The sequence below is a fragment of the Neophocaena asiaeorientalis genome, unplaced genomic scaffold, assembly GCF_003031525.2.
Source record: "Neophocaena asiaeorientalis asiaeorientalis breed wild unplaced genomic scaffold, Neophocaena_asiaeorientalis_V1.1 scaffold19, whole genome shotgun sequence".
In the NCBI taxonomy this organism is placed as follows: domain Eukaryota; kingdom Metazoa; phylum Chordata; class Mammalia; order Artiodactyla; family Phocoenidae; genus Neophocaena; species Neophocaena asiaeorientalis.
The window spans coordinates 8,485,400-8,510,193 of NW_020173388.1; the positions used below are offsets into that span (position 1 = coordinate 8,485,400).

The 24,794-nt window shown below is 41.8% G+C and overlaps 2 protein-coding genes across 3 annotated transcripts in view; both read left to right on the forward strand.

The window, feature by feature from the left end:
* NFXL1 (nuclear transcription factor, X-box binding like 1) overlaps positions 1-3,277 on the forward strand; it is a 53,308-nt gene extending 50,031 nt beyond the window's left edge. For both annotated transcript variants that reach the window (XM_024746747.1, XM_024746748.1), the window contains one exon: positions 1,718-3,277. In XM_024746747.1, coding sequence (XP_024602515.1) covers positions 1,718-1,891 — 174 coding nt within the window. In that variant the 3' untranslated portion in view covers positions 1,892-3,277. The remainder of the gene's footprint in view (positions 1-1,717) is intronic.
* Positions 3,278-13,934: 10,657 nt separating this feature from the next.
* LOC112400771 (atrial natriuretic peptide-converting enzyme-like) overlaps positions 13,935-24,794 on the forward strand; it is a gene marked incomplete at its 3' end in the record, with an annotated part of 94,927 nt that continues 84,067 nt past the window's right edge. The window contains exons 1-2 of the mRNA XM_024746697.1: positions 13,935-14,100; positions 20,610-20,716. Of these exons, the coding sequence (XP_024602465.1) occupies positions 13,935-14,100; positions 20,610-20,716 (273 nt within the window). The remainder of the gene's footprint in view (positions 14,101-20,609; positions 20,717-24,794) is intronic.

Below are 24,794 nucleotides of genomic sequence, written 5' to 3' on the forward strand. Positions count from 1 at the left end.
TGCTCAAATACTGTATTTATTGATCATACACTCCAAAGAGTGTCTTAACTTTGTAATAGTGACATGTAATTTTTTGTCAGTTTGTATTTTGAGTTGCTTTATACTTATCAAGCAGTATATATTGTATGCAAACTGTTGCCTTTATGAATGAAGAAATTGAAATTTGCATGACTTGAGAGAGGGCATTAAAAACAACTCATGTTGCAAGGGTGGGATAAAATGACCTCTGGTGTTTTATGGTTCTATAAAGTTGGTTTGCCTAATACCAAAAAATAAGTTATCAGAGCTAATACAGTAAAACATGGATCGACTAAAATCCTGGGAGATTAAATTATTAAGAATAGTTTAGGGTGTCCCTTCCTCCCCTTTTCATAAACAGTTGTGGATAGAAATCTTAAACATATTCTCTATTTACTCACCTTTTAAACAGAGTGTATAGAAAATAATTTAAACCAAGCTTGATGACTGTGAGTCATCATTAAAGCATTAGTTATTTTACTGTGTCAGTAGTTCTCAAGTTTGACTGCTTTTAGTATATTTTGACCTTGTGCTGTATATCAACAACTACTTGAGAATATTCTGACATTTTGGTTCTTTGAAGAATGCCACTTTATATTAAGTATATGTTAAGTCTTCTTCCAGTGTGGTTTATGAGCAAAGTCATGGATATGTTAACTGAAATTTCTATTTCCTTTTAAATACACATTTACAGAATCTTGCATGAATATTACATATATATTTTAGTTAATAAGTATCCGGTTTTAGTTAATAACAATGCACTATAGTGTATCGTGTTATATTATCATTCATTAAAGTTTAATAAGTAAGTTCTTAACAGTAGACTGAAAATCTATACTTTATAATGAGTGTCATCTAGTTATCCTTTTTTTTTCTTTTTTTTTTTTTTTTTTGTACGCGGGCCTCTCACTGTCGTGGCCTCTCCCGTTGTGGAGCACAGGCTCTGGACGCGCAGGCTCAGCGGCCACGGCCCACGGGCCCAGCCGCTCTGCGGCACATGGGATCCTCTCAGACCGGGTCACGAACCCACGTCCCCTGCATTGGCAGGCGGACTCTCAACCACTGCGCCACTAGGGAAGCCCGAGTTATCCTTTTTTAGAACGAGTTTTTTATATAATTCTACTTTCTAAAAGAGTCATTTTGATTTAAAGCATGAAGCATTTTTCCCCTGAAGAATTTTTACTCTGTGTTTTGAAATGTATTTGACAGAGAGGAATCAATTTCCGGCAGCTTTTTTCTCTTCACTCACTTGAATTTCTTTCATACAAGCCAGTAATGTTTATTATACCAGCATTGTATAAAACTAGAATTATAGGTATCTTTATTCTAATGGGTCATCTGTTAGCACTTACTAGAAGCTCTATATTATAGAGCCCCATTAATTATAGGTTAATGGTGTTGATGTATAAAACTAATGTCTATATTTTAAATCAGATGTTTCTGTATTTAGTATCAAAGACAGGCCTTCAATCTGAAACAATCTCTTTCACTACTCCCTAGTTCCCTTTCTGCTTACCTAAGTTCTGAATTTGTTGAATACAATCAGTAGTGGAGAGATGTTGTTTTAAAAAATCAAATCAATATGTTTATTATATACCATTACTATTAAAACATTTCCCATATTTATTTTTATCTAAGTGGAAAATTTTAAATCAATGTGTATATTGAATTTAATAAAAATGATACTGTTTTGATTTAGGCCGAACTGGAGGCTTTTGAAAACAGACTGAAGGGTCGTCGGAAGAAGAACAGGAAGAGAGATGAAGTGGCAGTTGAGCTAACGCTGTGGCAAAAATATAAATATTATCTCTTTCCAGTGTGTGCAGTTGTGGTTTTAGTGTTTGCATGGTACATAGCCCATGGTGTGGATTAAAAAATGTTTGATCTCTTAATATACCTCAGATTAGATTTCGATAAGTTGTTAAATTTGGAATATTAGAAAGTGAATGTTGTAGAACATAATATATATTCACATTCATCTCTCTATTCCAGCGGTTGTTAGAAGGACAGAATGTTAATCTTTATCTTAATTAGCATACTAGAAGTGGCAATAGTAAAAGCATGACTGAAATTGTAAAATATTTCATAAGGCATAGCCAGTGGCAGGGTAACATGTTAGTTGTTCATTGTGCTTCCTTCTATTAACATAACTGTTTCATTTACTATTTAGAGCCATCTTTTTTTTCTTTGGGCAAAATTAAGATGAAACTGAGCCGTATGTGTAGTAAGAGGAATATTTCACAATGTTTTGGTTACTTATTAAAAGGTACTTTTCCTGGTCATGTAACTTTGTACTTTTTAAAATATATATATCCTCTAAAAGACCTCATAAATTATAACATGAAGCTATATAATTAGACTTCAGAAATTGGTTTATTAGTGAGGAATTTTTATCAGTTATTGAAGTAAAATTTTATGTAGTATGTCACTCAGAGGAAAATATAATTGTTTTCAAAAAATGCCAGGCTAGATTCCTCACATGTGGCTATGTCTTATATAAGAAGCTTTTAACTGAAGTTGACATGTTTTGTAAAACTTGTATGTGTTTTTTTAAAGTAATAATACAAAGTAATAATAAAAGAAAAATTAATATTTATGAGCAATATATGCTGAGCACAGGCTTACGAGCTTTATGTACTTTATTCTCATTTCTTCTTACCACAATCATATAAGTAGATTTTTTTTCAGCTGGAAATAAGTTCTTATGAAAACAAGCTGATAGAGAAATATCAGTAAGCCAAGTCTGTTTGAATTGTAAGTCATTTTAAATGGTTTTGCTATTTAATTTTTGTATAATTAATGTTTTCATTAAAATTTTTCATACCAAATTTTTAATCTAGAATATTTACTATTTAAAATATTCAGGAACCTATAATTTTATCAAGGTATAAAACTCTAATGCTTGATGTAAAACATAGTAATTGATAGGTACTAAAAAGTGGTAAAAGTACAAAGAAGGATTTTAAAATTTTGCTTTCTTTAACTCAGTTTCTTTAATGTTATGTTCCTTAATCAAGTATTAGCTGGTATCTAAAGTGGAAGGGCAGTCATTCCTTTCTTTATGGTATTTTTGTTTTAATTTTAGATTTCTTTTTTACCTTTCCCAATGTTAGCGTTACTGGGTTGGTGTTTCAGAAGCTCTAAACTAGAGCTGTTAACACTCAAGTCATTACCTTACTGTACTCTAAAATGAATGTTAGATGTCCATGTGGTAAGCTCTTTTCACGTATTTCAAAATCTTGGCCTAATAAACAAACCTGAAGCCTATCATGCCTCTTTGTTGGGCTTGTGTTCTTGCTAAGTTTTCTTTCTGATTTGTGTGGAAGAATCTAGTGAGCGGAAGAGGGAGATTGAGTGAATGATAAATGAAGCAGTTTGCTGTTTCTCATTTGCTTGGCTAGTAGCTCAGAGCTTAATTAATTAACCCAAAGTTGCCCAACTATTCATTCATTTATTCGATCAACATACGCCTTTACTGCGTGCCAGGAACCTTCTAGGTACTGGAGATAATGGTGATCCTCTCAGGGACCTGTTAAGGAGTGGAAGAGAGTGGGCAGGAAATAGATACACAATAAAATGAACGTGATTTCATGTATGATAAGTGATGTTAAAAAATGAGAGAAATGTTACAGAAAGTGATGAAAGAGGGGGCTGAAAAGGCACTGGCTAGTTTAGATTGGGAAAGTCTCTCTGAGGTGGGGACATTTGAAGATCTGAGGGAAAAGTCTGTGAGGGAGAGAAATCAGCGAGTACGAAGTCACTAAGTTGGGAGATGCTTGGCAGAGCTGAGGAACAGACAGAAGGGCTGGTGTGGCTGGAGCTGAGTGAGTGACGGGGAGAGAGCGCCCAGGGCCAGTTCACAGTGTGCTTGATATACCATGCTGTGGAATGGGGGTTTATTTCTAGCTGCAGTGGGCAGCACTGGAAGGTTTTAAGTGGGGAATAGTTGTTGGCCATCGTTCTTTTAAGATAACTGTCTTCTGGCTGCTGTGTGGAGAGAAGACTCTAAGGAATCAAAGGTAAAAGCAGGGAGGGAGATGAGCGGGAGGCAGCCCAGGGTGGAGGTGCTGGTGGTGCTTCGACTCAGTGATTCGGGCCTGCAGTTCCCCACTGCCCTGAAGGAGTGGCCTGAGGACGCTGCGGAAACTGCTGCACAATGAGTGGAGTGGGGAGGAAATAAATAATTTCTTTAAGGTCAAAATGAAATGAAATTTTGTTTAAATACTTAACATTAATTTGTTCTGAGGGAAATAAAGCGGTACATGTTGACCTTTTTGCTTCAGTCTAAGCCAATTAGAGAAGGAATGGAAGAGTTACCAAATAGCCACTCACAATGACATAGACAAAAATGTGAATGTGATGGCCTTATTTTCCTATTTACTGTGTATCATAAAAGTTTATTAGCTTACTGTTTGAAATTTGTGGAATATTTATATTGAAATCTTTTAGTATTTTTCAGTTTAAACACTTTTAGGGATTGACCAACACCTAAGTGCTTGTATTTCAATTAATTTCATTATTCAAGTCTAAATTAAAATCAAATAATTTCAAATAAATTGGTGTAATCTTTGCTGAAATTGCCAAAGGAACTTTACTGAAGCAAAACATTAAAAATGTTTGCTTTTTGCAAAGAAGTCTGATGCTTGAACTTCACAGCTATGAATGTTAAAATTTTTAAAAAGAGATAAGTATTTGTGTTAGTGTTTATAGATGACCTATAAAAAATTTGGGCTCTTTGTGTTATTTCATATGACCCAGGGGACTCCTCCGGCGGCTAGGTTTGTCCATCCCTGGGTACTGGGAAGTGAGACAGAAGTCTGAGCTCTGGAGCTAGAGCTGATGTAAGGTAGCTGTATCTCTTTGGTCTGTGGAAGCTGTCTCTTTATTCAGTGACAGTGATTAGACTACTGTCTAAGCCTTAGACCTTAGGGTCTACCTCTGAGGTTAGCCAGCTTCATAGAAGGAGGGAAAAGCAGAGTACTGGTTACTATGTCCTAGAAGAGATGACAATTTGGCAGGAGTGAGTGGAGCTGGGAACCCCTCTGCTTTCCAGAAACTCTTACGGGTCTCCTTTCTGGGAAACCCTTTTCATGTGTTTCAGAATCTTGGTCTGTTGAGCAAGTTTAGGTCTGTTGTTTGCTGATCTGCTCTTCTTGCTAAGTTTTATTTGCAGTTAACGCAAGGGCATGTATTTCAGTGGTGCTGTGAAGAGTTACCCATATACAGCCTAAAATTCCACAATCCAGATTCATGCGGGTTAAAACGCCTCTAGGGAGACATTCCCTAATTACCACCCTCATCTGGTGTTCTCTATCTTCATACAATATTTTTTCCTCATAGCGCTACATAGGACCTAACACTGTATTCTATATTTGTTTATTGTCTGTCTCCTTCACTAGAAGGAAAGCTCCGTGAGGGCAGGGGTGCAGTTTCGTTTACTGCTGTAACTTCAGAGTGGGGAACCATGCTGAGCCACATAGCAGATGCTGGTATTAGTTTCCATGGGCTGCCGTGACAAATTATCACAAAGAAAGTGGCTTGAAGCAACAGAAATTTATTCTGTCACAGTTCAGGAGGCCAGATGTCCAAAATCATAATGTCAGCAGGGTTGGTTCTTTCTGGAGACTCAGAGAAGGAAACCGTTCCATGCCTCTCTCTTAGCTTCTGGTTTTGGGCGTCAATCCTTGGCGTTTCTTGGTTCATAGATACGTCACTCCAGTGTTGCCTCCATTTCCACTTGGTTGCCTTCTCCGTGTCTGTGTGTGTCCTTTTCTGTCTCTGAGGAGAACACACTCTGTAGTTAAGGCCCACCCTACTCCAGTATAATCTCATTTTACCTAATTGCACCTGCAAAGACCCTCTTTCCAAATAAGGAAAGTTACATATTTAGTTTCGGTTGGACATTAATTTTGGGGAGGGACACAATTCAACCCACTGCAGTGCTCAATAACTATTTGATGGATGAATGAGTGAATTCACAGTGTCATTCTAGGCCGTAAACTTTTGGGGCATTTTCCATTACCGTCTTAATAATTGTACAGGAGGTAGGGGTTAAGAGGTCAGTCTAGTTCCAGATTGCTTGGGCTCCAATTCTGGTTCTGCCCTTTTCTAATTGTGAGATTTAACTTTTGTAAGACGTACTTTCCTCCTCATCTGTAAAATAGAAACCAGGAGAAATAATAGTGTTCAGTAAGTGTTAGCTATTATTATGTGTCTACAACTATTTTAAAGCACTTTTTATATTTACTTAACCCCCATGACAACCTATGCAGCGGAGCTGTTATTATTCTCATTTTACAACAAAGGAAACTAGGTTTGTTTCAAGAATTAAAAACTGAGAAAGTATACACGTCACTTTGTGAAGTGCCTGGCACATAGTGCTTAGAAATTCTTAGCTATAATAATACAGATAAATGTGACTTAACATCATAACTCCTCTTACAAATTGATTCACAGGTCAAAAAAACAAGTTGTAAACTGAGCACCTTGGTTTTTGCTCACGTGGTCATTGTCATTGAGGGGGTACTATCCCTAGGAACACTAGGCTGGATGTGGGCAGTCAAATGACAGCCCTGGAGGTGAGGGGGAGCTAGCACTAGGTGTGTGAGGGTGCTAGAAATAAAATTCCTTTGAAACTTTTTATGGGCCGGTTCTTATTACTTCTCCCAGTGACTAGTATATTAGAGTAAGAGATTGATGACCCAGAAATATTACATACAGCAAACAGAATGTCTGCACGGCCTACTTTTATCATATACAGAATGTTTCAGTGTGCTGGAATATATTACTTCAGATGTGGGCATGTTGTTTTCCCTTCTTAGTTTAAGTAAACTCTCCTTCCCTGCAATAGGTAATTGTCCAATTCGCCTGTTTCTTGCTCTATTCTTTAATATATATATATATATATATATTTTTTTATTTTAAAGGCTTTGCGTCTTTAGATCTCAGCTAAAAACATCACATCCTGACTCCCTGAAATATAGTCCTATATTACTTGTAAGTATGTTTCCATAGTTTACATATTTGGGTTTGTTTAATGTATTTATTTATCTTTAAGTTATTTATTTATTTAGTCTGCACCGGGTCTTTGTTGCGGCATGGGGACTTCTTAGTTACAGCATGCATGTGGGATCTAGTTCCCTGACTAGGCTTTGAACCCAGGTCCCCTGCATTGGGATTGAGGAGTCTTACCCACTGGACCACCAGGGAAGTCCCAGTTTAATGTATTCATTATGCCAGGAAGTTCTGTGAGGGCAGAAACTCAATTTTGTTCATCTGGCAGCTAATAAATCCTAGATGAGTGTTAAGCCGTGGGATAGCATATCTATTTTAGCCACTGCTTTCCTCTTCTTATCCTGGGATGCTGGCTGCTTCTCTAAGATATCTCTTTCTTTTTCTCAAATTGCCATTATTTGTAGTACTAAGCACTGAAATTGGTCTGTACATGAAATGTGACTAAAGGTTAATCTGTAAAATCACCCTTTCCAGAAGTATACTCACTACCTTTAAGTTAATTTTCCCATAAATCTCATTAAGGTTTATGTTCTTTCTTTTAAACCATCTAATTAGTTAGATATATGTTTGAAATACTGGACAATAAAAATTTCAAAAGGCCATAAATGTTTCTTTTTGTAAAATGAAATGTAAGAAACTAGATGATGGTTGTCACTTTAAGTTGAAAAGCAAATGTGGCAAAATTTTTAAAAAGGAATAATTCAAATAGGTCATTGAAGATTACTGTGAGCCCTCTGCATATTCAAATTAGTTCACATATGTTATGAGATTTCTAACATTTGTTATGATTCCTTACATTATAGAAGTCTGTTACAAAGAATATAAAAATACCTGTTTGCCCTCATGCAAAGACTACCTCAAATATTTACTCTGATGCCATTGGTGCCTAGAACTGGTTGGGTTTTCTTGCTAAAAGGAAGTTTAAAGAATGCTGTTTCACCAGTGCAATCAGCTTTAGCTCTCTGAAGAACAGTACTGTATAGTAGTGAAAGAGAAGACTTATTTACCCTACCTATCTCAAATTCACTGATTTAGCTACTTAAATTTCACAGTTCCTTTAACACCTCCACTAGAGGGCAGAAAGTGGAAGAGAAAGGAGGTGAATAGCAATTCATACTTGGCGTCAGAATGCCTGTAGAAACCTTGAGGATTGAATCCAACCCTTGTTTTACAGACTGAATTAACTGGCCCAGAAAGACTAGGGGATTTGCTCAAGGTAGAGTTGGCAGACAAATCGCCTAGGCTTTTGATTTTCAGACTGGTGTCCCTGTGGTGATGACAATGACGTGTGATGAGGCAGTATCTTAGAAGAACACAGTCCTGAAATTACATCTCTGCGGAATTCCAGCTCAGCACTTGCTAGCTGTGTAAACTTAAAACTTAGGCTGGTTACTTCAACTCCCTATTTCAACTGTTGTACTATGCACTTACAATATTTTCTTTCTCACTTCATTTCAGAAACAAAATACCGATTTCCCCCCCCCAATTTTACAAGTTATACACCCCTCCCCCAGCTATAATATTCAAGGAACAAGTGCCTGATACATATTTTGTTGACTATGCATAGCCTCTGCCAGAATAATGGAGATGGATTTATTCAATAACCTCGAGTGATTTTTTTAAATTTTCCTTAGATCTTGACTAAAGTTGGATTAAAAAATATGTATTTCTAAGAGAAACTCAAGCGTAGTCGTTTTCTGCCAAACATACAACAACTTGGGCTTCAAATGGTAGTCTCTACCATTGTAAATACCTGCAGTGCCTCCTTCACGCTGCCTGAGGAAGAGGGGCTGCTGGTGAGTGACAGAAAGGCACAGAGCTGTTGGCCCCTAGGATTCAGCCTGTGATTGCTCTCCGCAGGAAATCGCTGCTAGGTTTATGGAAGCAGGCTCAGGTTCCCTCCCGGGTTCCTGCAGCCTCAGCGAAGTCTCAGGCACTCTTGCAAAGCAGTTCCTTCCCTAAACAGAGAAGCTAGTTTCCATTTGCCTAAAGCAAATAATGCTGGCCCTAGAAACCTAAACCTTTGTTGAGATAAAAATCTTGCCCTTTAATTGCCAGTGCCTGCAGTTATTCTGATTTTTTACTTGGCTACGCTCTGGCCAAAAGAGAATGGTCTAGGATGTGATGAGATTTGGGAGAGCCGACAAGTTACTCCTTTGCTCCCAGTTACTCGGTCTCCCACAGCCCAAACGCTCAGGTCTTGTCCTCTTCGTGCTGCCGTCGCGGGGCGTAAGTTTGGGGGTGGGCATGGGTGGCGGGACCCGCAGTCCGTTTGGCTTCCCCTCTGCCCCTGAAGAATAACTTATTTGAATGCAAAGAGGTGGGGTTGTAGAGGATCTGTCATTAAGGGTTCTTATGGGTGGGACCCAGAGACGGGAGTGAAGGGAGGTGGGATCTGTCGAGCAGACAAAATGTGGAGCCCCTGTCCCTTGAAGTTCAACTTGTCTCTTCCTGAGCGAGAGGCAAGGCATCCGTAGTGCCTCTCCCAGGGGCACGCAGAGGAGAGAAAAGTGACCAGGATAAGAGCGGACGGAGGAAAAAGCGAGACATGTTTTCCACGAAACAGTCCCCCGCCCGCGCTCCGGAAGAGCGCTACCGCCCGGCCGGGGCCCCGGAGCAGGTAAGATACACCCAATCGCGCTTTGCCGCCGAACAGGTCGCATGACCTCTCGGTCCGGATGAATTTAGGGTCAATCCCTCCCGTCCCGCCCCCTCCTCCCCTCGGGTGCCACCTTCTTGCCCTGCCGTCGGTGAGCTTCGGCTGTCGCAGCGCCACGCTAAGCGCCCTGTAACCAGTCCTCGGGCGCACGGCCCTCCATCCCGGTCGCCCAGCGTCCGGGACCCTCCCAGGGTCATGGGTAGTGTTTCCTTTAACGCTCGGGTCGGGTCGGTCCGGAGACCACGCTCTCCTTGCCAGGGGCGCCCTCCACGCATCAAGTGGACTCGGCGGCGCCAGTGCGCCTGAGGAGGCTGCTGAAGGAGCCGTCGGAACCAGCCCCTCGGGGGTCCGCGGCTTCTTTTCTGCGCCGACGCCCGGCACCTGGAAGGACCGCGCAGCCTCGCTTGCCCCAGACGTAAGCCTCCCTTCCCGGTCGCGCGCGCCTGGGTCTTCATCCCTCCTATGAGCCCGGACTCGCGTCCGGTTCCCCTGCAACCAGCGGTGTCTGTTATCCCTGGACCATCTGAGCGCTGCCCCTTGCAGGGTGCTGGGAACTCCTGAGTACCCTGCGCGCAAACTTCGTCTGCGGCGAGTACCCGCCCGGGCACACCGGGCGCCGGCCGCCATGGGGGGGCGGGGCTGGGGTAGGGGCTGCGGGTTCGAGCTACTCCGGGTTTGGCGGGCTCCGATCCTGTTCTGGGAAGGGACGACGTTGCCCCTGGTTCGAGAGAGGAAAGGTAGGGAAGAGCACCACGGCAGCTCCTCACTGGCCTGAGCCCCCAGGAACCGGGTCTCTTTTGAGCGCTGCCTTCCTTCTTCGGTGTCAGGAGGGTCCCGGAATCCATTCGCTGCGGCGTGGTCCCAGCTGCGCGGAGCCGGGGATCAGGGACCGCTCTCGGGGCAGGCACGCAGGGCTGCGCTTGTGGGAGGAAGGTGGTGTTGGGTCGGATCCTGCCGGGATTCTTCCCCAGCTCTCGTGGCGAGCTCGCCCCTCCGGGTGCCACCCGCTCGGGGCCGGTGGATGGCGGTGTAGGCGCTTTTTGCTCTGCCTGTCATTCCCGGGACCGAGCCCTGCGCGCTCAGAGCTGCGAGCTCATCAGGGAAGCGTCCCGGCTGGGCGTTCCCAGGGAAGCTGTCCCGGCAATTCGTAAAGTAGAGCTCTCCTTCCGCGGGAGACTTATGAGAACAATGCACTACAAAGACGAGCTCACTCTTCAATAAGACCGCGACGACTTCTCTGTGTCCATCTGTAGTTTGTAGTCTCTCCTCGCCCCCCCACCCCATTGGTAAAGTATTCAATAATTTACTGATGGAATCAAAACTCTGCAAAGGAATGCCGACTGCTACCAGAAAGGGAGCGAAGTCAGGACTTACTGGTGATCATTTTCCAAAGACACACATTTTGGCTGAAGGTGTTGAAATTAAAGATGTCACAACACATTAATTTTGGAAATAACCATTATAAAATCAGTTTTTGTCACAGCACAACATTCACCAGCTTGTTTGTATTATTTGGTGTCAGTAGTTTTGTTGTGCGGAAATTAGGCTAGAAATCAGTCCCTCGAACCAGGTTCCTGCGGCTTGAGAGGTTAGACTAGCTGTCTGCAGAGACATGTGTGATTGCTGGGCTGAGCAGTCAGGCTTTCCATAGACTTCTTCCCAGGACACCGAGAGTCACACTGGGATGAACTATTTTCACAGTTAGTTGGGTATGGGATGACATAAATCTCAAAACCTGGAAATGCTGTAAAGCTTTATTTTGGGGAAAGGACTCTTCCCAGACCGTACCTTGCAGGATAGGTGTATAGTACAGTGGTGAAAGACTCAGCTAAACCTTCCAGGAGGTTAAAGAGACAAATAAGAATTGCTTTATTAATCTCATCAAGTATATTTCTGGGCAGAGTGAAACTTTTTTAAAAAGATGCAAAATTAGTCCCATTAGAAACCTTCTTCACAACGCTCCAGAAATCTTACTAATAAGAGAAGAGCAGGCATCAGTGCCTCCACCACCAACCAGGTGTGATTGTGGTCTGAGTTTGTCTATGGCTGGGGGGAATGGGAGCTCCCTGAGGACCAGAAAAGCTGGGTTATAGAATTTTTGCTGAATGTGTCCAAGGAAGAAGGGTTTATTTAACATGCCACTTTGGCCTTAGTAAGTTAGTCAACAAGCATGCATTCATGCATCCTGTCCTTACCTGATTAAGTGGAGAATGGGGCTGGTTGTCTAGAGGATATTGATTTGTACGGAATACTTGATCCACACTAAGAACTCAGGTAACTCTCAGACTTAACCTGTTCTGCAGAATCTACTCAGACACACATATGTGTACACACACACATGCAGACACACACACTTTTGTGTTTCAGACTGTTCAGAGAGGGTGGATTGAATGGAAAACATCACAAGAGTGAAAGGTGCTATAAATGGAGTGCCTTGGTGGCTAGAGTATGTATTTCGGTGTCAAAGCCAAATTCAAATCTCTGGCTCTAGCCATTAAAAGCTGCAAGGCCCTGGGCAAGTCAAAAAATCTTGCTGAACCTTGATTTCCTCTTCCAGCTGATGGGGATAATACCGCTGAATATCTATAAGGGCCTGGTGAGCATTAAGGAAATAAATATGTCCTAGAAAAACTCTACGTAACAGTTATACATTCTGTGAAGGCTCCCTTACCTGTTTTTATTTGTGGAGCTGGTCCCATCTCACATTTATGAGTCTCTCAGGTTTGTCTCCACAGCCAGCCTTCTGTGATTCTACAGCTGTTCTCTCCAATAGAGTAGCTACTGGCCACATGTGGTTATTTAATTAATGCGGTTACTTAAATTAATCAAAATTAAATTAAAAATTCAGTTTTTCAGTCTCACTAGCCACATTTCAAGTGCTCAATAATCACATGTGACCAGTGGTTACTGTATTAGACAGTGTGGACAGAACATCTCCTTCACCGAGGAATGTTCTCTTAGCTCTAGAGCTTTCTTTTGCTTGAGTGATAATTTTTTTGTGTGTGTGTGTCTTTATTTTTATTATTTTTTTACATCTTTATTGGAGTATAATTGCTTTACAATGGTGTGTTAGTTTCTGCTTTATAACAAAGTAAATCAGTTATACATATACATATGTTCCCATATCTCTTCCCTCTTGCGTCTCCCTCCCTCCCACCCTCCCTATCCCACCCCTCCAGGTGGTCACAAAGCACCGAGCTGATCTCCCTGTGCTATGCGGCTGCTTCCCACTAGCTATCTACCTTACGTTTGGTAGTGTATATATGTCCATGCCTCTCTCTCGCCCTGTCACAGCTCGCCCTTCCCCCTGCCCATATCCTCAAGTCCATTCTCTAGTAGGTCTGTGTCTTTATTCCTGTCTTACCCCTAGGTTCTTCAGACATTTTTTTCCCTGAAATTCCATATATATGTGTTAGCATACGGTATTTGTCTTTCTCTTTCTGACTTACTTCACTCTGTATGACAGACTCTAGGTCTATCCACCTCATTACAAATAGCTCAATTTGCTTGAGTGATAGTTTAATGAGACTCTTGGATGATAAAAGTTTTCCTGCCCAGCACTCCCTTTGCTTCTTTTTCTCTTAAGAGTGGTTTTGCATAGCTGAATCACTGCCAGGGCATTTGTTGAATGGTAAATAACTATTTATGATTTACATAATTTATATAATCACATAATAATTTTTATATTTAACATTTATTATAAATCAGCCAACAAGTGTGTGTATTAGTCACAAAATCCTTAGAAATTCTACCCTTAGCCTTGATGATTTTTGCTAATGAATTGTTCTTTTCCCTTCACAGTGAGCTTTATGGCTGATGGTTTTCCTGGTTTTAGAACAGAAACTCTGATATAATAGAGTGAGGCTCTTCTCTCCCCTACGTACCTTTACGTGTTGTACCATTTTCCCCAAGAATGACAGTACAGATCTACTTTGACTTACAACGGGGTTATGTCCCAATAACCCTTCATAAGTTGAAAATATCATCATAAGTTGAAATGCATTTAATATACTTCACCTACCAAACATCACAGCTTAGCCTAGCCTACTTTAAATATGCTCAGGAAACTTACATTAACCTACAATTAGGCAAAACCATCTAACACAAAGCCTGTTTTATAATAAAGTGTTGAATATCTCAGGTAATTTACTGAATCAGTAAATTTCAGTAATTTAGTGAAAGTGAAAAACGGAATGGTCATCTGGGTACAGGACTGTTGTTAGTGCATCAGTTGTTCGCCGTCATGATCGATTGCCTGACTGGGAGCTGCGGCTCGCTACCCCTCCCAGCATCACAAGAGAGTAGCTTACCATATGCCACTAGCCCAGGGAAACATCAAAATCCAAAATTTAAAGCACGGTTTCTACTGAATGCGTATCGCTTTCACACCACCATAAAGCAGAAAAACCGTAAGTCAAGGACTCTCTGTACTAGAATCTTAGGTTCAATGTTTGGATCAGAATCCTCTGAGAATGGTTAATTTATTCAAATTGAAAACGAATACTCCACCTCATGCCATAGGACCCCTTACTGAACTTATCACCATTTGACAGACTATGTATTTTACTTCTTTATTTTGATTATTTTCTGTCTCCTCCTACTCTGAGATATAAGCTTCATGGGGGCAGAGATTTTTCTTTGCTTTTGTTCATTGCTAGAAGAGTGCCTGGAACAGAATTCGTGCAAATTAACTATTTGTGAATGAATGACTATACAGAAATGTATTTGAAGGTAGCTAAAATAGAGAGATGCTGTATTAGTTTCCTGGGGCTGCTGTAACAAGTTACCACAAACCTGGTGACTTAAAAACGCTGAAAATTTATTTGCTAACACTTCTGGAGGCTACAAGTCCAAAATCAAGATGTCTGCAGGGCTATGTCCCTTGAAGGCTCTAGGAAAGGATCCTTCCTCCCCTCTTCCTAGCTACTGGTGATTGCTGGCACTCTTTGGCATTTGGCTTGTAGCTGCATCCCTCTAATCTCTGCCTCTATAGTCACATGGCCTTCTTCCCTGTGTCTCTGTCCTCCCCTTTTATTCTAAGGGCACCAGTCTTGTTGGATTAAGGCTCACCCTAATCCAGTATGATGTCACCGTAACTAATTCCAAAGGCAAAGACCCTATTTCCAGCTAAGGTCCCATTCTGTGGTTCTGGTGGACATGAATTTTTGAGGGACACTGTTCAAGCCAGTACAGATGCATAGACAGGTAATCCTTCCCCTGCCTGGAGTTTATTCTGTTTCTGGGACTTTGCTAAATCTGCTTTAGGGCATAGTCTATAATATTTATTATTCTTATAGGCAGACAATCACCGTGCAGGTTGGGAGATTATATGTGCTTTCCATGTGGGTGTGTAGTACATGGGTTGGCTCACTTTGGGGTTACTGAGTCAGCTGCCCTTTCCTGAGCCCGTCACTGTCCCCAGCCCTGTCTCCCATCTCTCCTTCTTTCTCTTCGCTCAGAAAGAGCCGCTGTTGTCCTGGAGCACCAGTGTGTCTGTCTGCCACATCCCTGGGGGTTCTGCAGCGGTGTTTGCTTGGCTCTGAGCTCTGCTGAAGGATACCCGTAAATTATGTTTTCCTCTCAGCCTGCTGGCGGTTGCCCCCATCAGCTCACCTTACAACAGCTGTTTGAATATTCTCCTGCCGTACATTTCCCTGGGTCCAAACCATCAGAGCTGGTGGTGACAGGTGTAGTGTCAATGCTTGATAGGGCTAGCTGGGGATCCAGGGTGGTCCTGTAGGTGATCCATCTGGCCATCCAGTATCAGTGCTGAAACCTGCAAGCATCTCAAGAGGACATCTGTGGAGAAGGGCCGGTCGGTCAACAGGCCGGCTTAGGAGTAGGTCAGGAAATACAGCGGAGGGTTGTGAAGATCATTTTGGCGCCACGAGTTTGAGCTTAGCCCAGGTCCCCTTTGAGCTTCTGGGCTGAACATTTAAAGAGTACCTTTTGTTTCCAGTATTTGGGAGAGTTGTAAAGAAAAGTCCTTGTGCAGTTATGAAAGTAAATGATGTCAGTCTCTCCAAAGCCAAGAAGGTCATTCTGCTAAAGTGTCACAGCAGCATCTTAAAGGTTGATAGCACCAGGAAATTTTAATCTTGGGCTCCATGAACCCCATGAGTACTGAGCAATCTCTATGAACAGTTCAATGTGAATTTTTCTGGCTAGGGCAACATAACACCCCGAGAGGTTAAGAGCTACGTGCTAGAACAAAATAACATCAACTTGCAAGAATTCAACTACGTAGCCTGGACAAAAAGAGGAGTAGATTTATCCATTCATTCAACACACATTTATGTGCCAGGCACAGTACCGGGCACTTGGGATTCACAAATGAACAAAATAGAGATTCGTGCGCATGTGAAGCTTAGCTTCTAATTAAGCAGTAAACACTAAATCAGGAGCATGGGGAAGAGAGGACTCTTTAAGTAGCATGAGTCACTTTGCCTGTTGTTCTGCTCAGTGCCCTGGAGTGAGAGCAGGGGATAAAAGAAGGGGATCTGCTGTTAATTTCAGAACTCTGTTGCCTTTTATATGTATCCAGCTTGCGGTCTTACGTGTGGTCCTGTGTTTAAAGATCTGTGCCTTTTTGTCCTCTAACCTCAAGCCAATTAATCTGGTACTCAACTGTGGAGCCTGTTCCATCTCTGGAAAAACTGACTGTGTGGGGTTGATTGACAGAAGTTATATTGGTCTCCAATGTGGCATTTTCCTAAGGATTTTCAAGGATTATTTTGACTGTACATGACTTTCAGCTTTGAGTGCCTGTTTCAGAGTCTCAGCCTGCAAGCAAGGTGCCTCTTCTCTGCAGCGTGGTTTGGAAATCGAAGCTGTGTGATTTTACTTAATACTTGCCTGTGATCCTTTAAAGCAATTTTGTCCAAGTTGAAAACGATCAGAAAAGGGAGCTCCAGTCTTTACCTGATACTAAGTTGCTGGGAGACTTTATAGAAAGAAGTCAGTTAACCTGTTTGATCCTGGTTTCCTCACGCGTAAAATGAGGTTGTTAGACTAGACACTCTCCAAGGGCCTTTCTAGATCTAAAGGCTGAGATTTTCATGTTGCAGGGAAAATGAGCAGCACATCGTACCCTTTTCCTTTTTACTTCCCTCCTCCCTTTCCGACAGTCGGGAAGTGCTGCTGGGTAAGGGGCATCCTAGCTGACCTTGACATCTGCTTCCCTCTTTGTGGGGCTTTGCCAGTTCTTCTCACAGCAACCTCTGCCAAAGTGCGACATGGCCTGTTCCACTCCAAGGAAGACTGAGCAGAGGAAATCTGCTCACCAGAGGCCAGGTTTGTCTGGGGATATCTTCTCTGGCTCTAAGTCAGATCTGAGCCTTTCACCTAGGCATGCAGCTTGTGGGTGGTGGAAAGGGTGGGGAGAGACAGTCATTTGTGTTGGGGGCCTTCCAACAGATGGTCCACATCAAGCTGGGGGCCAGGCACGCCTCTATGTTGGCTGTGGGTTTGTCATAAATAGCTTTTGCTATCTTGAGGTATGTTCCCTTTATGCCCACTTTCGTAAGAGTTTTTATCATGAACGGCTGTTGAATTTTGTCACATGCTTTTTCTGTGTCTATTGAGACGATCCTGTGGTTTTTGTCTTTTCTTTTGTTGCTGAGGTGTATCACATTGATTCGTGTATGTTGAACCATCCTTGTGACCCTGCGATGAATTCAGCTTGATTGTGGTGTATGATCTTTTTTATGTGTTGTTGGATTCACTTTGCTAATATTTTGTTGAGAATTTTTGCATCTATATTCATCAAAGATATTGGCCTGTAATTTTCTCTTTCGGTGGTGTCCTTGTCTGGTTTTAGTAGCAGGTATGCCTCTAGCTGAGGAGTTCGACACGGGATAAAGTCCTCTTCCTTAAATAGGTAGGTAAGACACACACCCCTCTGCGTTCACAGTTAATAAATAATCACAAAAATGTGTTCAGATTGGCAAAGGAACAAAATTTTCAGGTGAAGAGGGAGAATTCTGGGATCTCTGAAGTTTAGGAAGATTAGATATAAAATAATTCAGGAAGTAGAGTGAGCTTGATTAAATCACTAACCCCAAGCCAAGATAAGCTCAAGGTAGCCCTGGGCACTGTGGCACACAAACGTGGCTTGAGTTCTTATCCATCACTTATTAGATGGGTGCCACTCCAGCAGGTAAATTTCCCTTAAGGATAAAGTCCTCTTCCTTAAATAGCTAGGTAAGACACACCCCTCTGCGTTCACAGTTAATAAATAATCACAAAAATGTGTTCAGATTGGCAAAGGAACAAAATTTTCAGGTGAAGAGGGAGAATTCTGGGATCTCTGAAGTTTAGGAAGATTAGATATAAAATAATTCAGGAAGTAGAGTGAGCTTGATTAAATCACTAACCCCAAGCCAAGATAAGCTCAAGGTAGCCCTGGGCACTGTGGCACACAAACGTGGCTTGAGTTCTTATCCATCACTTATTAGATGGGTGCCACTCCAGCAGGTAAATTTCCCTTAGGCTCAGTTTCTTTCTCTGAAGAATGGGACCAATATTCCTCTCACAGGATTGTGATTGAGGATTCAGCAAAATTATGCTTTAAGAAAGTGCTTTGTAAGAACACGAGCTGCTAGGTGATTATTATTTTTTTTGGTTACTGTTATCTAGTGGAGAATTTAGTTGTGTATGTCCCTATATAACATCCCTCTTGATTTGAAATCTCAATTCTGTGCAGTCAGTTGCTCTCCCTAGAGAAGGTTGAAAGAAGACATATTGCTTTCAATGTCTAGGCTCCCTTATAACTATGAGTAAGACACAAATAAAACTATTGAAATTTAATATCACCCTGCTTCCTTTGTGGTCTATAGCAGCGCTGTCCAATAGAAATGTAATGTCGGCCACGTGGGTAATTTTAAATTGTCTACGTTTGAAAAAGCAAAAAGAACAGATTAATTTAATTTTAATATGTCTTATTTAACTCACTATATCCAAGATTTTGCAATTCTAACATGGAATCAATATAAAAATTATGAATGAAATACATTACCTATGTTTTTCATACTAAGTCTTCAAATTTCAATACTCTTACAGCACATCTCAATTCAGATGAATCACATTTCAGGTGCTCCATAATCACATGTGGCCAGTGTCTCTGCCGTATTAGATAGTACAGGGCCACAGGGAGTGTGGTAAGTTGGATAATGGACCCACAAATATATCCATATCCTAATCCTCAGGACCTGTGAATGGCACCTTATAAGGCAAAAGGGGTTTTGCAGCTGTGATTAGATTGTGTGCTAAGATTTTGAGATGGGGAGATTGTCCTGGATTATCTGGGAGGAACTGTTGGGACGACAGTGTCCTTATTAGAGGGAGGCAGGAGGGTCAGTCAGAGGAGAAGGCAATGAGAGGATGGATGTAGAGACTAGAGAGATGTGCTTTGAAGATGCAGGAAGGGCCAGCAGCCAAGGAATATAGACAGGCAGCCACTAACAGCTGAAAAAGGCAAGGAAACAGATCCTCTCCTCAAAGAGGTCAGAAGGAGGCAACCCTGATGACACCTTGACTTTAGGTGGAACTGATTTCAGACGTCTGACCTCCAGAAATGTAACAGAAATAAATTTGTGTTGTTGGAGGCCACGGGTCACATTTGTTACAGCAGCCATAGGAAGCTAATTCATTAGGAATACTCTAATGTTAGTTCCCAGACTCTTTGGAGGAGACGTTCCCCTGGCTACATCATCTTAGACAATTTCAGTTGGCTTCCCTGCAGCCTGCCCGGTGTACCCATTTCTAGGGTTGCTGTGTGGGACTGCCATCCGCCCCGAGCACTGGGGGCTGTTTCTTACTCTGACTCAGTTGCAATCTTTGATAGCAAAACTCAGCTGGGAGAGAAAGGGTAAGGTACACAGGAGAAAAACAAAAGTTTACCAAGAATTATTGGCTCTCTTTACTATCTGCTCAATGTTGTCAATCTAAAAATGTGCTGAAAATAATGTCTATTAATTTAAAACGATGTACTGCCGTGTGGGTTTGATAGGGATAAAGTTTTGTTCTTGTACCTTTATCTAGGGAAGTTTGTGACCATGTGATTAGGCCAGTAATCCTCCAGATTTAGCATGCCTGAGAATCACCTGCAGGGCCTGATGCAACACAGATGGCCGGGTCCCACTGCCAGAGTTTCTCACTTAGTAGATGGGGCCCCAAACTTGCATTTCTAAGGAGTTTCAGGTGATGCCAATGCAGCAGGCAGGCAGGTGGGCAGGTGAGCAGATAGGTATTGGGAGAGACCCTGCGAATACGTGGCGTGAAGGCGGGACTTCCGGGCCTCGCCTCCACGGGGAGGGTGTAGCCCCATTGCTAAGCAGACGCCCGGCCGGCTTTCCTCACCCCACCAGAGCACACACAGAATCTTCTTCCAAGGTAAGCTCCGCAGTCGTTGCTAAGAAAATGCAGAGTCGCCCCAGTCCCCTTGCTTAGCTCTGTTTTGTGTCTCCCACCCTGCGGTCTAAAGTAGATGGCACTCCCGAGATATCCAAGTCTCGGCTAAAAATATCTCCTTTGCCACAGGCCAGTTGACTTCTCAGATTTCCCAGCTGAAGAGAATCCCCCTCGCCCCCGGACCTAGGGTTGCCCTGTGGAAAGTCTATAAGCAGAAAATACCAGGTTAAAAAAAGTTCTGGGGAGGCCCCTGAAAGCTCTCACACCCAGCTGCCTACTTGGGGTGGCCAATTGTGGCCACGGGGGCAGAGGTGGGAGACTCACGCCGGGAACGGCGGTGTTTGTCCGGTTTCATTCTGTAGAAGAGTTCTGCCAAACTTTAGAGACCAGCTCCCTTGCTCCCCCTGGTCTTTATGGTTTTTTAATGTAAATTCTAGACTTGGTAACTCTAGTCCTAAACCTGGCCTACCCTGATTTTTATTCTGCCTTTTTCTGAATAACATTACAGCTGAGCTCCCCAACCTTCCCGAAATTAAAGCAGAGATGAGCCTTTCTGAAGGTGTCCTTGGTGACATCTTGGAAGGAGCTGGACTGGTATATGCGCCCAGTTCCGAGGTCTGGGTTCCTGGGGACAACTCCAGCTTGCCTAATAACTCCCTGCCCATGGCACAAACAGTGTTTTTTGTTTGATTTGTTTTCTTTTTCTTTTTTAATTGAAGTACAGTTGATTTACAATGTTGTGTTAGTTTCAGGTGTACAGCAATGTGATTCAGTTTTACATACATACATATATATTTTTTCAGATTCTTTTCCCTTATAGGTTATTACAAAATATTGAGTATAGTTCCCTGTGCTATACAGTAGGTCCTTGTTGGTTATCTGTTTTATATATAGTAGTGTGTATATGTTAATCACAAACTCCTAATTATCCCTCCCCACTCCTTTGGTAACCATGTTTGTTTTCTATGTTTGTGAGTCTATTTCTATGTTGTAAATAAGTTCATTTGTATCATTTTTTAGATTCCAAATACGATATCATATGATATTTGTTTTCCTCTGTCTGGCTTACTTCACTCAAGTATGATGATATCAAGGTCCATCCATGTTGTTGCAAATGGCATTATTTCATTCTTTTTATGGCTGAGTAATATTCCATTGTATATATGTACCGTATATTCTTTATCCATTCATCTGTCAGTGGGCATTTAGGCTGCTTCCATGTCTTGGCTATTGTGAATAGTGCTGCAATGACATTGAACACCAACAGTTTTGTTTGTAGTGTTTTAACTTTACCTCTGTCAGCTGAATGTCAATGAGAGGAACAAAAATGCTCTCTGGATAAGAAATATATACTCCTAACTAGCAGTATTCTCCAATCATTCTGTGTCAGAAATTCCTACAAGCTGACGACTCTCTCCCCTGCTTCCTTAAAGAAAGCTTTCCCGACAGGTGAGACATATCTTCTCTCCAGAAAAATTATTTATTCTCCCTATGGGAAGTAAACAAAACCCGTAGGATAACTTTTAATTTTTTAAAATAATTAAAACAAACTTTTAATTTATTATTTTTTTAATTTGTAAAAGTGTTTCTTTTTTCCTTTTAAAATGTTTGTTGTTTCTCCACTCACATTTCTCCAAGACCCAGGGAAAATATAACAAATTAACTTGGCCTTTTCCCCTTAATAGGCCTTGTTTCCCCAAGACAAAGGGAAAATGCAACAAATTATCCAACTTGGCCTTTTCTGCATGCTCTGTTGTGAGGCGGGGAAATAGGTCAACTCTGATGGGAAGTAATGAGTACAGAGCTTCTGCGATGGTCTGGCTGCCTTAGCATAAAACATTAAACACACACGACACACATCCTCACAAGCTACTGACTTTAAAGTAGTTGAGGGCTTCCCTGGTGCCGCAGTGGTTGAGAGTCCGCCTGCCGATGCAGGGGACACGGGTTCGTGCCTTGGTCTGGGAAGATCCCACATGCCGCGGAGCGGCTGGGCCCGTGAGCCGTGGCCGCTGAGCCTGCGCGTCCAGAGCCTGTGCTCCGTAACAGGAAAGGCCACAACGGTAAGAGGCCCACATACCGTAAAAAAAAAAAAAAAAAAAAAAAGTAGCTGAGAAGGCTGCAAGAGCTAGATCTTGTCATTTTATTCCTCTTTTATATGTGTTAAAAGTGAGAAAAGAGTGAAAAAAGAATAACATTGATTGCTTTCTATAGACCTCAAACCTTTGCGTGGATTCTCCTTTTCCTCCCCCTTTGCTGAGCAACTGAGCCCGGAATCTGGTCGGGGAGCAGAGCAAGGTGCCTCCGAGGTGCCCTGACGGGTAGTGCAGTGGCTTAGAACCCAAATGTTGAGGACAGCATCGCCGTGGAGGGGTGGCCTGTGGGACGTATAGGAGCCCAGGTTGGATGAAGAGGGTGGGAGGGAGTTCGGCTTAAGGTGGAGGGTCAGAGCTGAGCAGGATGAGGAAGGCGTGGACACGGGGCAGCCAGCGGGGAATGTTGGAGCACTGGGCAGGGTGAGCGCGGCACCTCCGCAGGTGATGTGGTCGGGATAGTGGGAGAGTCCTTACAGACTGGGAGACTGATCAAATAAGCTGAGAACAAGCCAGGTTTTCTGTTGTTGGAAAAAGGAGTTAAAATATAGAAAGGCAGAAAACTAGATTTATAACCCTAATGGGATTGGAATTAGAGACACGGGTATAAATGTATATGTTTCAACATAAAGGTAGATGTAGAAATAAATATAGATGTGAGTGTCTATATGTATGTGTGTGCACACCTGAGGGCACATGCTGTATAAATACATTTTCCCCTCCAGCTCTGTCTGCTGAGTGAGGCTAGGAACAGCCGCAAGCTAAGAGCCATGAGCACGCCCTGTGAGTTCCAACGGGCCTCCAGATCTTGGTTTCAGATACCATTTTCTGCAAAAAGAAACCAGGCTCCTTGGAGAAATGGCTAATTCCAAGGGCGAGACAAGGAAAGTACAAGATGAGTCCAAAACATCTTGTTCCAGAAAGCAAGAAAGTGCTCAAAGAAGGATGTGGGCAAGTTCAAAGGACACAGAAGCCAGCTTGAATTGGCTCCCACTGGCCAAATGGAGGGCAGTTTGAGCATCAAAGATGGGCCCATGAGCCATGGCCACTGAGCCTGCGCGTCCAGAGCCTGTGCTCTGCAACGGGAGAGGCCACAACAGTGAGAGGCCCGCATACCGCAAAAATAAATAAAATAATATAGAAAATAATAATGATAGTACACGTAATAAAGTATTGAATAAAATAGGAAACCAAGAGCCCAGGCATATGTCAATAAAAGATAAACTGAAAGTTTGAAGGGCTGGGATATTTATATTATTTCAATATTCCACTACAAAATACTTACTGATTACGTGGGAGGTGTGGCATACACCATGTGGCAACCATGTGGTTGATGGGATTATCATCAGTAAAGGGACAAATTGATAGGGTGCAATGAGAAGCGTGTAGTATCACTTTTGTGATATTTCTGCTAAAGATGTAATTTAATCCTAAACTACTACTAAGGAACATTCTACGCAATAACTGGCCTGTAATTTACAAAAGTGTCAAAGTCATGGAAGTGGAAGAAGACTGAAGGAGACTAAAGAGACATGACAATTAGGTGTAATACGTGATTCTAAGTTAGACCTTTTTGGTTTAAGGGGTATTATTGGGACTTGGCAAGACTGGAATGGGTTCTGAGATTCAGATGGTAGCAGTGTATCAATGGAATTTCCTCTGGTTATGTAGGAGAATGTCCTTGCTTGTAGGAGTAACATATCCTAGAGGGATAGGGCAACCAGTTAGCAACTTAGTGTCAAATGGTTCAGAAAAAAAGCTCTTTGTATTTACTGTGCTTCCAACTTTTCTGTAAATATGTGATTGCTTCAAATTTTTAGAAAAGGGAAAAACAGTAAATGCTGATAATTTCAGGAGATTTTTTTTTAATGTTTTTGTATCTACACTAACAAAGTTTATTTGTAATAGCCGATCTTTTGGCAACCTTTTTTTTTGAAAGCAGTAAACAATTAGTATACTGTTAATACACAATTTATTCTTATACTTCCAAGAGGAGAATTCTCTAACTTCTACCATTGAAAGCAGGATTATTTATAACCATGTAATTCACAACTGTGATTCTTCATTGCATTTTCTTTGGAAGGGATAAAAGGCAGTACATCAAGATTAGGCACTTTATTAAACATTTAATGACATCTTTCCATTAGTTTAGCCTTTTTAAATTTCAAACCAGAGGTTTGCCTTTTCATAGGCAAATTAGATATATCCATAATATTGTACATATTTTAAAACATTTATCATTTATATGTTTGCTTTCGTTTCAAAGTGCAGACAACTTTAGCACTGGAAAGAAAGTCAAGAGAATTGACTGATGTTATTCTTTGTGAAATACTGCATTGTGATTTTTAAAATGCTTTATTAGTTGGGAATACTAACTGTGGAAAGATGTCAAAACAAAATTAAAAAAATATGATGGATGGACCAATGAGATCTGTACTCTCAAAGCCTTTTTTTTCATCATCTTCCTGCAATTTAGGAAATGTTAAGTAATTCTTAATCTTTGGGACTCTCGTCATGACTATGAAACTTCTAGCACAGTTTATAATGTATGTATTAACATATTAAAAACATTGGGAACCATCAGTGGAAAGAAGCTGGGA